Raw genomic sequence first — 13,442 nt, forward strand, 5'->3', positions numbered from 1 at the left:
CGCCATTCAATTATTTGTTTCTGACCCCCTTTTTATTTATCCGAACACTTTTCATTTCTGAGACACAGCACCATATCACTGGGCTATTACTACTTGCCAATAATATTTTTCATTTTGCTGCTGCAAAGGGTTGTGTTCTTAAAACTCCAAGCTTAATAATGACATGATTTGATCAAACCAAACACCTATTTGCACATTCACAACTGCGTCGATTAGTACTATTACTATTTCGCCTGTGAGAAAAAAAACAAGATACTTTCCATTGTTGACATCGGGAAGTAGGAACCAAAAACCAAACAAAAAGAGGTCATGGATGGTTGGACAGTTGATTCAATTTCAGCTTCAACACCTGGTTTTTTGGGGTGGTGGTGAAAAACTTTTAAATTGTATACCCGTAGGTGGATGACCTATGCAAACATAAACAAATGAATGGAAGTCACCAGATCCAAAACTCCAGGAAATTTTCAAGAGAAAAAGGTGGTTTGGGGAAAAGGTAGAGTGTGCCCTGTGTCAGACCAACGCCATACAAAAGGAGGCGCGCCCCAAAAGAATATAAAAAAGATTTCTATGGTAAATCTTGGCAAAATTTGGTAATTAATAAAAGGAGGGGGCATTTCTTCGTAACTCTACCAAATAGCAGAGGACCGGCCAAAAAAAGGGGGAAAGCACCAGATAAAAAGAGAAAAAAGGAAGGATGGAGGCAGTAAAGGAAGAAACAAAACAGTCAAATAAACCCCATTCACCAAAGGAAAGTAAACGAAAAGAAGCAAAATTGACTAGAAGCAAAGAAAAATACGATGGGCGGGCCGCTCATGCCCGGCCATTCGCCAACCCATTAATTTTAGGCCCCACAGCCGCCTTCTCCAGCGCCTGCAAGACATCCGCTACCAAATCCGCACTATCCTCAATCCCACAGCTGACCCGGACCAAATCCTCAAACACCCCTGCTGCCTCTCGCTGCTCCTTCGGGATGCCCGCATGCGTCATGCTGCCCGGAACCTCAACGAGCGACTCCACACCCCCCAAGCTCTCCGCCAACACAAACAACTTGGTCTCCTGGCAAAAACGCTCGGCGGCAGCTACACCGCCCTTGATGCGGAAACTGAGCATGCCGCCGCCCATGCCATCGCGGTGTTGTTTAAGGGCGATGTCGCGTTGGGGATGGGACTTGATGCCTGGGTAGTTGACGGCGATGACGTGTGGGGAAGATTCGAGGGCGGTGGCGATGGCCGTTGCGTTTTTAGAGGCTTCGCGGGCGCGCAGGTGGAGGGTTTTGAGGCCTCGGTGGGCGAGCCAGCAGTCGAAGGCGGAGGGGACGGCACCTATAGCGTTCTGGAGGAAGGATAGGCGCTCGTGGAGAGTTGGAGAGTTGAAGACAGCTACGCCCATGAGGACGTCCTTGAGGTGGGAGTTAGTATGAGATTCTTTTGAGTGACATTTCTCGTTTTTCTTTTCTTCCCATGTCATCTGTACTTACAGAGTGGCCATTGATGTACTTTGTGACAGAGTGCACGACGATGTCGGCACCGTAGTCGAGCGGGTTCTGGATATAAGGGCTGAGGAAGGTATTATCGACAACGACCATAATGCCGTGCTGATGGGCAACGCTGGTTATTTTTCTGATATCGACAAGGCCGAGGGTAGGATTCGAGGGGCTTTCGATCCAGATTAATTTGGTGTCATTAGGGCGGATAAGGTCTGTAATGTCGATTTCGATGCTGGGGGAGAAGGTAACATGCACGCCGTGGGCGGCGGCAACTTTGGTGAAGTAGCGGTAGGTTCCGCCGTATACATCGGAGACTGATATGACGTGTGATCCCGCCGCGAGGGATTGGAGGATAACGGCCGTGGTTGCGGAGCCGGAAGCGAAGGCCAAGGCATATCGAGCGTGCTCGAGAGCTGCTACGGCTTCCTCGAAGTGGTCTCTGTTTGCCCACCGGGTAGGGAAATTGTCAACACCCGACATGCACAAAAACAATGAACTAAAAGTTGAGAGTGAAACGGGCAGTTTCTGCGGACCTGTTTGGGTTTGCGCTTCTTGTATATTCGTATTGTCCGATGGGCTTGCCGACCCCGACTTGAGCGAAAGTTGTAGAAAGAGAGATCTAGAGGGAAGGAGTTAGTTTCATTCATAGCCTTCAGCATGAAGGGGCGTAAAAGAGGTTTCCCTCCCCGCCTCTCTCTGTCTTACCGGGGCAATTACAGCACCAGTTGTAGCGTCCACATGCGCTCCAGCATGTACAGCTCGTGTGCCAAATTCATGGACTGGTGTGGGAGCCCTCGCAGGGGTTTCAATGGAGGTTCCATTCAGCTCGGAAGGGCTGCCTGAATAGGTGTCACTTGTCATACTCGCTTTACCCGATTTCTGTACGCCGAATCGATCGAGGAATTAAACAGCAAAGAGGAGAGGAATGAGCGGGGAGAAAGTCAAGTATTTAACGGCAATTTGCGCGCTAGCAAAGATGGGGAAGCGGAGAGGGTTGCAGCACAGAACGGCGGAAGAGTCGATACTGAATTTCGTCTATTAAGCTGGCCCAAGGAAGAGATATCTCTTTTGTAAATCTTGTTTATCTTTTATCCACAGGACCGGTGTTATAAGAGATACTAGTATATATATGAGGGAGACAGAACAAGGCAAAAAGTCCAGATGAAGGTGAGTTCCAACGAATTATTAATCTGATACAGGAAGAAAAGAAAAGCAATCAATCGAGCACACCATTCGACCGCCAGAAGGTGCCGCACAAACGGGCCACGGGTAATCCATCTTCTAACTTTCGGCTATTTATGGTTAATGGGAATGACTGTTTGATCTTTGTCCCTTTTCGGAGGAGTCGCTAATCGAGAAAAAGATGCAATATCAAAAGCCAAAAGCTCGCTGAGAAAACCAAAAACAAGAAAAAAGAAAAAAGAAAACATATCACCATCCCTGGACGCAGAATACAACACAGCTTCCCCTCAGCGAATCCTTGTCCCCGGTTCAGGTTCCCAGGGCTCAACAGGCCCAGACGGCTTCAGCAACAGCTCTCACCGCGTCAACAAACCTCCAGCGCCATGCAGCAGCGCCTTGGTGCACCGGCGCCAGACTCCAATCAGAGTCCCGCAACCACATTTGTGGCTGCAGGTGCTGACATTTCTGATCTGGAATCGTGCATGGCGATGCGATTCTGTTTTACAATTTTTTCCTTTGTTTTTCCGAGTGTCTTTATTACTAATGTGGCAGGAAAACCTCGGTGCTATGTGACGTCATTTATTGTTCATCGACGACGATTTGCCGTGGATCAAGGATGCCAAATGTTGGTTTGCAAAGGGCCATTCTGATTCTGCTTCAATTGTTTGCCCATAAGACTTGATGCTCTCGGATGACGAGATTTTGGCCGGTATTTGTGCAATCTCTCATGTGCAGGATCGTAAATAAAATGGACGGCGTGCATCGCTGCGATGACCTCGAGATATTGAGCACCATACCTTCACGACTGCGGGCAGTTCAATTCCAGAAGATCAGAACTCCCTGGCTAGTGTCCGAAGGCAAACAATGGATCATATACTCCATTTAACGATGTGACGGTTGGTAGGCGGCCGGAATGGCAGTTCTTACTGCTGCTTTTTGGTCTTGTGCTAACAGCCCAACGCCGCGAGCCTTCCCTCCACGCAACGACCACGGTATATGGAGTCCGCTGTGATGCTTTGTTTAGCAAAGTCTAGAGTTAAGGGGAAAAACTACAGTACTGTATATGATGTTACTCTCCCCCAGACTTCTTCCCCTCATCTTAGTATTGCGTTTTCAATAGAATGGCCAAAAGTGGAGCAGTTGTGGATAAAACTCTAGCGCTCCCCTTCAGCTTGAGCGAGGTGAGAGAGGGAAGGGCCACAGAGACAAGCTGTGATTATAGCTCTCCGAGAACGACGCACGGCTTTTGGGCATGATGGAGGAGCGCTTGCTCTGGTCGGAGATCAAGCGCTGTTTCTCAGACAGGACAGAGTCGGCCCTGCGCCGGCGGAAGTCGACCCTTCAAAAAAGAACAGATGGGACTGCGCGTTCAGTCAAGCCTGCGGCCCTCACTCCGGCCTTGGCTGTTGTGATGTAAAATATGACAAATGTGTCCTGAAGACATCGAGTCCCAGCTCTTCGTAGCTCATCATCGCATAGCCCACGATCATTTGAATGAATTTTTCTGAGTCTTTGTGAACTTCGAGGATGTCAGAGCTGTGGGGAGCCGAGCGGTTGAACACCCATACCTTAAATTTGGTTCTGTAGAGGGCGAACGCGAGGCCGAACCGTCGAGTCGGTGGACGCCGGGGGCGGGTGCTTTCGGCCAGACCTGATATGTACGCGATATTAGAAATATTGTATGAAATCAAGAAAGGAGAACTCGTTGTACCCCCGAGTCTGAGAGTAGGGAAATTAGCACAATGCGTAGAGGTGTGTAGACGATGGATAATGGAGAAACATGACGCCCTATAATTTCCGTTTAATCTTCCCTAATCCCAAGGAATGTAAGCATATCTATGCAGGACTCCATGTCTGGGGCGCTTTGGATACCAACTCCGGCCTTCACCAGCGGGGCGCGTGGGCCGGGCCTCAGAACCCCGTAAAGACGACCAAAATAGCTGTCGCCCATCTCAAATTCCTACCCTACTATTCCACTCTAAGCGACGCACAAAAACTACAGCACCAAGCTAACTAGCAAGCATTTGCCCAAAAATACAAACTACCGTACCCGGACTTAAGACAGCTTATATTGTCCCCTGCGGCAAGCACCAGAACACCGTCCCAGCGGGCGGGATTGCATAATGGCTACAAAATGATAGAGGAGATTGGTTGAGGAGAATTTGAAGAAGTTTGGAGGGCTAGTCAATATTGCGGCGGTGCAATTTGTGCTGCAAAGAAGTTCTTCAGGACGAAGGAGAAACTGAAGGTTCAGAGTCTCTGTAATTGCCACCCTTAAGCATCTTTCACATAGATACTGCTGCCAGACGTACTTCTGGCTAATTATCTACTGCCACAACTTGCGTAATTCGTGGATCTGATTGCGGATAAAGTAGGACTTGCGCTTATCATGAAGCTTATGCCACTGGTAACCTCTTGGGCTAGCCTTGTGACTACAACAGCTCTCACGCCTGATTCTCTCCTATATACAGGTACCAAGAATCGAAAGTGCAAATTTTTTGAAAGATGCAGCATCCCAGCATGGTGGCTGTCTCTCAGTGAAGAGACGATAAGTTGTCAAACTAGGCAACGCGGATTCTCATGGACATAGTCAAACACACTGAGAATCGCCCACACATGGATGACAGCACCGAGGACGACGAAAATGTGAAAGATCTGGTGTGATGCTCCCCAGATATCGAATCTCTCGGGCATCCACGACTCTGGGAATCGGGTCTAGTTTGTTGATTAGTCTGGTGCTTGGTTTAAAAAGGGGGTGCCAGTGCTACTCACGGCATAGAAGATTGTCCCAGTAATTATTGACAGACCCTCGAGCAGGTAGTAACCCAGGCCCGCTTGCTGGTTCCACTGGGCGTATGGAAAGATGATGGAGGCGTGGATCATGGGCGCGAGTGCTGAGAAACCGGTTGCAACAAAGGTGGAGAGCCGCAATTTTCTCCATTTAGAGCTCTGGAACCGGGGGCTCACCACTACAGTGGCTGTCAGGAGCCCCAACACGCCAATCTACGACGAGAAAGAATTCAATAGGGCGCGCTAGAAAATAGGAGAGGGAGGGGAAGATACCATTGTCCAATAGAGCTTCTGCAGGCCCGGCTCACAGTAAAAACTAACATATATTCCCGAAATGAATGACCCGAGGGTCTGGAAAATAATGGCCACATAATCTAATAGGGCCCAGAGTTTGACGTAATCCTCTGAATGGCAGAGGAGGGTGTGATAGATGGAAGATATTCCGAAGCACAGAATGGAAGTGCACAGATAGACATGGAATGCCAACTGGTCTGCGCAGGAGGCAGTTGGGTAGCGATTGCGGAAGTACAGGTGGAAGACGCCGTTGCTGATGACGGCGATTCCGGCTGGCACAAGGTGAGAGTATATGTTGACAGTCTCGTTGTGAAGACATCGTAAACTTTCGAGGCACAGTCTGGTCGACCGAGTGACGGGACGGTAGCCGGTGAGTAAGAAGGAATTGTGGGCGTACCACGGCGGCACTTCAGTCGCTGTCAAGAGCCGATATTTTGTCCTTGGGTGTTCAACAGCCGCTACGGGCCGGAAAGTGTTCGTAGCTGTACTTTGATCCCACATGCCATCGCTCCGGGCGGATAACAGTCGTTGGTACGGAGCCATCTGACGAGATATTCCAAAACTGATTCAACGAAGGATCCAAAAAATACAAGGAGAGAAGAAGAAGCAGAAGAAGAGAAGAAAATTTCTCCATCTTTCGCTCGATCATCGCTCATCATGTTTTTATGACGGGAGACCAGCCCCCCAACGCATGAAATACGGTTTCGGAAGATGCAGGCTCATCAAACTCCAACACCATGCATGCGCACTCAATTGGTCCAGGGGCTTCGGTTTCCCCCTGGCACCAGGAATGGAACCGCCGGCTCAGCTTCCCTGCCAGACTCCAGTGGAGGATTGTGCAACCATTGAGCATCTTCCCCCCCTTAAAAAATACGTTTCCAGGACTTACCCAGCCTAAAATTAGTCAGTGACAGTGCTTCTCTTCTTTCGTTGTGTGATACCACTTCGGCCCCCTCTCTCCTCTTGGTCAACTGTTGTTCTCTGAACCAATGCTCTTGCCGCATGGACCCCATCGCTTCGCCGCCGCAAATTTCAATATTCTATTTTTGAGGGCAACTGGCAGCTAATGTGATTAACTCGCCATGGTCTGCCGGAGCGACTATACCGGGTGAGCGCAGGGTAAGATGGCACCGTCCCCTGCAGGGGAGAGGGACGGGAAGGGGAATGGTGCAGTGCACCTGAGCACGCGCGAGAGAGAGTAGGGGAGAAGGAGAAGGAGAAAGTGCGTGGTCGTTTCGAAGGAGCAAGGCCTGGCTTTTATAGATCGAGCGTCTTGACATCCCTAGTGCTCGCCAGAATGCCACGTGACCGCGCCTATTTAAGCCGTTGCTGCTCCCGCTAGATACTTGCAATGAACCAACCTTCCACCTCCATCAGATTCGACGGTCCCTTTCTATCCCCTGGCAGTTTGGCGTGGACTACGACACCATCGGCCGCAGTTCTGCGTCGACGGGGATGATTACGAGTTTCCTGTTCCACTCTGCGTTTGGCGTCGTTGATGTGACGCGGCTTCGCGCGAAGGTCCAGGCGTTGGCGGATGTTGGGAAATTTACGGCGGAGATAGTGCTTGGGGACGACGGCTCGCTTGGTGCCAATGGGCCTGTTTTTATCGGCGGCGATACGCTTAGTTATGCGCGGGTCGCAGAGTTGGTGGAAAAGATCACGGAGAGGTCGGCTGTGACTGTTCCGGAAGCGCTGGAGATGTTGAAGAAGGAACTGGGCAATGTTTTGTGGAAGTTCTATGCTGTTTCTGGAGCGCTGACGGGTGTTGCGTGGGATCTGAAGAGGACGTGGAATTCCCGGAAGGGGGTCCATGCCTTAACCGCCGAGGAATGGACGCGGGAGAATCTCTAAATGTAGAGATACTGTCCCTATTAAGAATGGAGTCGATTCTTTGAGTATTTTATTTTTTGCATAAAATGCGGGGTTTTAGATACTATAAAAGAAAATTTTAGTTGTAGATAGATACATGAGATCCTAGGGGACTAAGGATTCAATATCGTCAACACAAACATGAAAAACGCTCAATCATATAGCATGTGCAGAGGATTAGCATTCATTTTATTTTATTTATGTATTTCCCCCTTTTTTTAAAGTCAATATAAGTCATACACAGACTTGGAACCTTAAGACCACCATGCAACTAGCCCCAGGCCCGCAATCTGCATGGATCCCTACATAAATATTCTGTTTAGCCGCAAGTTGCGATAGCGTAATCCGAACATTCGAATAGGAAAAAAAAGGAAAGAAAAGAAACCCACAATGATTGAATAAGGCGGCTTTCTCTCCATCACTGCCACACCATCCTGGTCATCAGGCGCGTCTGGGACCTGATCATGCCACTCCTCCGCCTCAACTCGAAAGCGCACCGTTTCGCCAATATCAAAGTAGAAAATTGCACCCTCGCCGTTATCCCAAATCCAGACTTGGTCGGCGAAGTCGCTATAGCATGAGAACGGAGACATGGGCTGTTAAAAAATATTCGTCTTACGATAAGTGTGAATGAGGGGGCTTGAACTTACAATCTAGCACCATCAAGTAATAGACTGGGGGGTATGAAGATATCGTTAAAGAATTCAACGCTAACTGAAGGTGTTGAACGAAAATGAGGGTGCGTTGTCGTTAGCATAGTAACGTCGCAATCTTGAAACGATAGAATGTCTGTCCCGAGTCTCGACGATCTCCTTTTTGGGTAAAAAAGTATTTTAGACGCACTTTTGATACCGTTCTCGGTTCCACTGGTGATTTTCCCCAGGATAACCTCGCCCTTGAAGGGCCGGAAGACGATTAATCGGAATTTAACTGGCCCAAACATGTAGTTACTCAGTAAGGGCTTGCAGGGAAAACATGGATTTGGCAGTTCGTTTCATGCTGCATGCATTCATTCATTCATTCATGCATACCATTAACATTGACAAGGCCGGTGCCATGTCCAATCAGGCCATCAGAGGACTCGAGCAAGTCGTAGAATCCGATGCAGAGGCCAACATTTTGGATGACCTGGGAAATAAAGTTAGTTTCTAAGTGCTGGCTTTTTCTCTTTCTTTTTCTTTTCTTCTTCTTCTTTTTTTTGGACATACCTTATTTGCATACTTCTCATTAATATTATCCTCGATTGCAACAGCGCTGAGTTTTGAAAAGTCTTCGGGGGAAATTTGAACCAGGTCGGAGAGGGTTGTCTACAAACATCCAGCATTAGAAATCGGCGGTCAACCCTAGTTAGGAGAAAATCTACCAGAACATACGGCATACCAGAATAAACATGATGCTAATAATCCTTATTTAGATTGAAATGTCACCGAATAACAAAAGGAGAAATTTAACGGTGCAATCCTCGGCATCTTCAGCGCTTCATGCCACAAGCAGGAGAAAGGAGGTTTCGGTAGTGAAAACACATAGACGAAAGCAATTAAGCGACAATACATATCATAGATCCCATATCCTATTCTACGTATAATCGAGAAACATTGAAAGTGGAAAAGCACATAAGTCCCTCGTCACCAACCCTCCACATTTCGTTGTATCAAAAAGGTTTCTGATGTCCACGTGACTTTGCACGGTCTCTGCCGGAGCGGATCAATGTATCGCCCCTGAAACCGCTAAAAGTTGGAATTCCCATGAGAATGATAACGACGACGACGCCATCTTCAACGATGATGGGCCCCTGAAGATGGAGGCCTTACCTCTACATTTCCGAATTTAGTCTCTCATTTCTACTCCTGTTCCTACTATGGGTTCTGGCGGATTCTCGTTTCCCCCCCCACCACCTCCTCCACCCCAGACTGGCCTGACGAGTTTCCCTGGTGCTCCATATAGTCAGAGCCAAGGGGGACGAGGCTCTGGTGGCCACCAGCGAGGTCGTGGAAGAGGAAGTGCACATAGGGGTGGGAAAGGAAACCGTATGAACGGCCCTAGTCATGGCCCTTCTCATAATATGAACTTTACGCCTGCGAGTGTCAACCGATATCACCCTCATCCTCATGCTCCGCACCCCCACGCACCTCCGAATAACCCCCTTCCTCCTCAGTATAACCCTCAGGGACCTGCCGCACATTATGCTCCGCCACCCCAAGGCCAGGCCGATTTCCCCTCGGCAGCACCTTATACCCGCCCTTCCCCACATCTGCCGCCTCAACAAAATACGTACAGCCAGCCGGTGCCGATACAATATCCCCCCCGTCACCCTGCATCACATCCAGCTGCATATAGCCCACCCGCTCCCATGCACCGGCATTCTCCGTCCCCGAATCGTCATCCGCAACCTCACATAATGCCACCTCCCATACATTGGGGTTTCGAAAATGCCGTCCAAGGCAGCGCGTACCCACCTCCAGATTCGCGTGCCCCTCAGTATGGTTACCCTGATAAGCCCGACTCAAAACCTCACCATCCGCCGCGGCCGCCCCACGATCGCCATGCATCCCGACCATCTCAGGAATATAATTCGTTCTCTTCAACAAACCAGTTCAACCGTGGTGATAAATTCGCCAATCGGAATAATAAACGCTCACATTCCGGTGCATTTGGTGGATCGCAGATGTCTAACACGAGACCAACTGCCCCTCTCCCTATCCCCAGCTTTGGACTCTCGCTTCCTTCAAAGCCGCCGCCCTCCGTCGACGCTACTAGAAAACATAAAAAGAAAAAACGAACTCACAACCAACTTGGTCTCACTCCACTAACAGAGGAGCATGAATCGAGCGAGGAGGAAGATGACGTCGATGAGGAGACCAAGCTTTCACAAACAGTTTCCACTGGCGAGCTTAAATTTACCTATAAAGGGCAAACCTCCACCTTACAAACACCAACAGATATTGCTGCCTGGATCGAGGAACGGAAAAAGCGATATCCAACCAGAGCAAGGGTTGAGGAGCGTCTGCGGGAAGCTGAAGCGAAGAAACAGGCTGCGAAGGAGGCCAGAGAGGCGAAGAGGGCCAAAGAGAATGCTACAAGACAACAGAAGAATATGGATCAGGAAGAAGCAAGACGGCCTCTGAAAGAAGCTAGATTGAAAAAGGACAAATATAAATCGGACAAGATAGCTCTGAAGGAAGAACAGAAACAGCCACTCGACCCTGCAGATGCAGCGGCTAAAGCGAAACTGAAGGCAGAAAAACTTCGACGGAAGCTCATGAAAGAAGAAAAGAGAGTAGCTAGGGCGGAAGCAGATGCGGAGAAAGCTAGGCTGCGTGCCGAAGCGTCTAAGGCACAGACTAATGGGGTGCTTGATGGAGAGGCAAAACCGGCCGTTACCCCAACTTCCGCGGCGGAATATGCACCTTCATCTGCAAGCTGTGATACCTCAAAGCCAGCACCAACAGAAATAGAAGATACCCAGCCAGATGATCAAATAGACGCTGGGAGTCCGCAACAGGAACAGCCAACTTCACACCTTGAAAGCACTATCCATACAGACCCAGTCCAAGCTGCGATTACTGGACCTGCAACAATTCGCACCCAACAAGAAACCCCCAATACCATGGAACATACCCCACATGTGAATGGAAATGTCCCGCCCACAGCCGTCACTGGGAATGGCCTATCCGATGAGCTCGACAGCCTTTCATCATTCTCAGATAACGATTCTGAACTCGATGATGAAACATCGTCCAGCGGCTCAGATTCCTCAGAAGAAGACGACACTAGCTCCTCGGAACCCGAGCAAGCTACAACCAGGCGAGAGCAACCCGAACGTGTCCTCCCACCCGCCCGACAACCCAAAACGCTTTGTCGTCAATTTGCTAAAACGGGCCAATGCCGACGAGGAAACAGGTGTAGATTCCTCCATCAGGCCCCGGACAAAACGAAAAATGCAATGAGGCCCTCTGCTCCCGTCCAGGATAAGAAGGGGAGGAAATCCTTGTTTCAGACTGTAAGTTCTCCCCCTCCCCTGGTATTTTTCTATATATGTCTAAATTCCCCGCTTATCTCACTTCTTGTTCTTAAACTGTTCTGGGATGTTAATGCATTTATTGACGAAATCTATAGCTTGTAAGCCGTGAGAAGGAGGAAGAGGATCGGACAGTGATGAAGGCAATATCCTGGCTGGGCCAGCGGGGTGTTTTAGCCGAGTCGGCGACTGATACGGTACAAGACATTCATGAAGAACCATCAACCACTTGAATCCTTCGCCTGGCTAGCGATGGACGGGGTGATACATGGCTGTGGTAGCCGTAGTGCTACGCTGCGAGTTTGAATATTTTCCCCCCCCAAAACCAAAGTTGGCTTGGTGTACCCGCCAAACCGGGCTGTGTCAAGAAGTTACAGACTCAAGATAGGCACTGTACCAGTACGACATCCTCTCCATAGAAATTAGCGGCTAAGTTGATGATGCTGCAAACCGAGAGCAAAGGGAAAAGAGTCACTGGCTATCATTTATTTCTCAATATCATATATAGACATTCTTATTGCCTAAAAACCTCAGGTTCCCCCCTAGCGCTCCTTGAGTCCACAGCCTGTAACTATACTCTCCCTAGTTGGAGGAGCTTCTGCCACAATTCGGCTCCAGAGGGAGCTGCCAATGGCGTATGTGAGAAGGTTCTACATCTTGATAGAAACTCTGAAGGGGGGAAATACTATTTTGTTACTTTTGGTTCTTATCTAATATTACTACCACGACAGCAACCTCAAAACAAAGCCATTAATCCTCTCAGTCCTTAAAAATCTTGATAATTGACTTTGATGTTGAGGAGGTGGAAGGTTAGTTCATTGTAACCATACTGCTTAAATAGGAGTGTTTACGTGGCATCAGCAAGGATGAACTCTCTTCCCGCCAACTGGACCTTTCGCGGCTCGAGGGCCATGGCGATGTCCATCAATTGTGAATGTAGCCCTACTTTTCCATTCTCGGGACCCATATATATATATTGGTTTTCTACGCTTCCATAAAAGGTCGTACATACATAGTTGGAAACTGGAGGGGGAAAAAAAGAGAGACAGAATATCAGTCAGAGTATCTTAATGACAAACCCTCACAACAAGGGTGGGATGAACGATTTACAAAGTCGAAAGAGTTCCCGCGGGCGTTTACATCCCTCTCTCGGCCCAGCTGAACTTTGGAAGGCGATTCGGGGATCAAAGGCCATCTCGACCAGCGGAAACAAAAGGGGAAAAACTCGTGGAGATTTGATAGCGGAATCGCCGACTGGCAGAGGGGTGCTGTAACGATATATATAGTTGCGTTCCATTTCGTCTCTTCTTGCGGAGTAGAATGGATACTCGACGCAAGAAAACGATGACCGGAAAGATGATATAAAAGAGAGGAGAGTATACAATCAGAAGGAGTATATGTCATGATATATGAGCGATATATGAGCTCAACGGGTGGTAATTTCTTAGAAGAAGGTGGCTCTGTGACTAGGACTAGCTGTGAAAAATATGAAACGAAAATATAGACATTCCTTCGCGCAGCACTGGGAAGGAACTGGAAAAAAGAAAATCGAAAACGTCGAAAACCGAATAACTAAATAAGGAGGAAGAGAAGAAAGGGATACAACTAACATACTTTGTAAGGTACATGTGAGTTTTTTTTTTTTTTTTTACTGTATTGCAGCGAAGGATGACACTAAAATAATGAGTGAGCCAAGATAACTCGATTAGCAGCATAAAAGTATGGAGGAGATACATTTGTTAAATGGAGGGAAGGAAACGCTCAGAGTAGTAAGTGTAAAAAATCGTTCTTTTTTTCTTT

General features: G+C 48.5%; 6 protein-coding genes across 6 annotated transcripts; 2 read left to right on the forward strand and 4 right to left on the reverse strand.

The window, feature by feature from the left end:
- Positions 1–364: 364 nt before the first annotated feature.
- HCBG_01782 (cystathionine-gamma-lyase) lies at positions 365–2,668 on the reverse strand (the record flags this gene model as incomplete). The annotated part of the gene is made up of 4 exons (XM_045428831.1): positions 365–1,398; positions 1,478–1,925; positions 2,020–2,105; positions 2,192–2,668. 4 exons carry the CDS (start codon positions 2,345–2,347, stop codon positions 811–813), a joined length of 1,278 nt encoding a protein of 425 aa, XP_045290617.1.
- A 947-nt stretch (positions 2,669–3,615) lies between these two features.
- Positions 3,616–4,619, reverse strand: HCBG_01783 (uncharacterized protein; the record flags this gene model as incomplete). The annotated part of the gene is made up of 4 exons (XM_045428832.1): positions 3,616–3,674; positions 3,910–4,007; positions 4,061–4,319; positions 4,541–4,619. 4 exons carry the CDS (start codon positions 4,617–4,619, stop codon positions 3,616–3,618), a joined length of 495 nt encoding a protein of 164 aa, XP_045290618.1.
- A 435-nt stretch (positions 4,620–5,054) lies between these two features.
- On the reverse strand, positions 5,055–6,253 carry HCBG_01784 (hemolysin-III family protein; the record flags this gene model as incomplete). The annotated part of the gene is made up of 3 exons (XM_045428833.1): positions 5,055–5,383; positions 5,441–5,671; positions 5,732–6,253. 3 exons carry the CDS (start codon positions 6,251–6,253, stop codon positions 5,225–5,227), a joined length of 912 nt encoding a protein of 303 aa, XP_045290619.1.
- A 623-nt stretch (positions 6,254–6,876) lies between these two features.
- On the forward strand, positions 6,877–7,606 carry HCBG_01785 (isoflavone reductase; the record flags this gene model as incomplete). The annotated part of the gene is made up of 2 exons (XM_045428834.1): positions 6,877–6,919; positions 7,095–7,606. 2 exons carry the CDS (start codon positions 6,877–6,879, stop codon positions 7,604–7,606), a joined length of 555 nt encoding a protein of 184 aa, XP_045290620.1.
- Positions 7,607–7,878: 272 nt separating this feature from the next.
- Positions 7,879–9,016, reverse strand: HCBG_01786 (DNA-directed RNA polymerase III 25 kD polypeptide; the record flags this gene model as incomplete). Its single annotated transcript, XM_045428835.1, has 7 exons — positions 7,879–7,926; positions 8,014–8,194; positions 8,275–8,338; positions 8,468–8,554; positions 8,656–8,752; positions 8,833–8,931; positions 9,005–9,016. 7 exons carry the CDS (start codon positions 9,014–9,016, stop codon positions 7,879–7,881), a joined length of 588 nt encoding a protein of 195 aa, XP_045290621.1.
- A 466-nt stretch (positions 9,017–9,482) lies between these two features.
- On the forward strand, positions 9,483–11,875 carry HCBG_01787 (CCCH zinc finger protein; the record flags this gene model as incomplete). The annotated part of the gene is made up of 2 exons (XM_045428836.1): positions 9,483–11,624; positions 11,741–11,875. 2 exons carry the CDS (start codon positions 9,483–9,485, stop codon positions 11,873–11,875), a joined length of 2,277 nt encoding a protein of 758 aa, XP_045290622.1.
- Between the last annotated feature and the right edge of the window lie 1,567 nt (positions 11,876–13,442).

This window comes from Histoplasma capsulatum (assembly GCF_000150115.1).
Source record: "Histoplasma capsulatum G186AR genomic scaffold supercont2.2, whole genome shotgun sequence".
NCBI lineage: Eukaryota > Fungi > Ascomycota > Eurotiomycetes > Onygenales > Ajellomycetaceae > Histoplasma > Histoplasma capsulatum.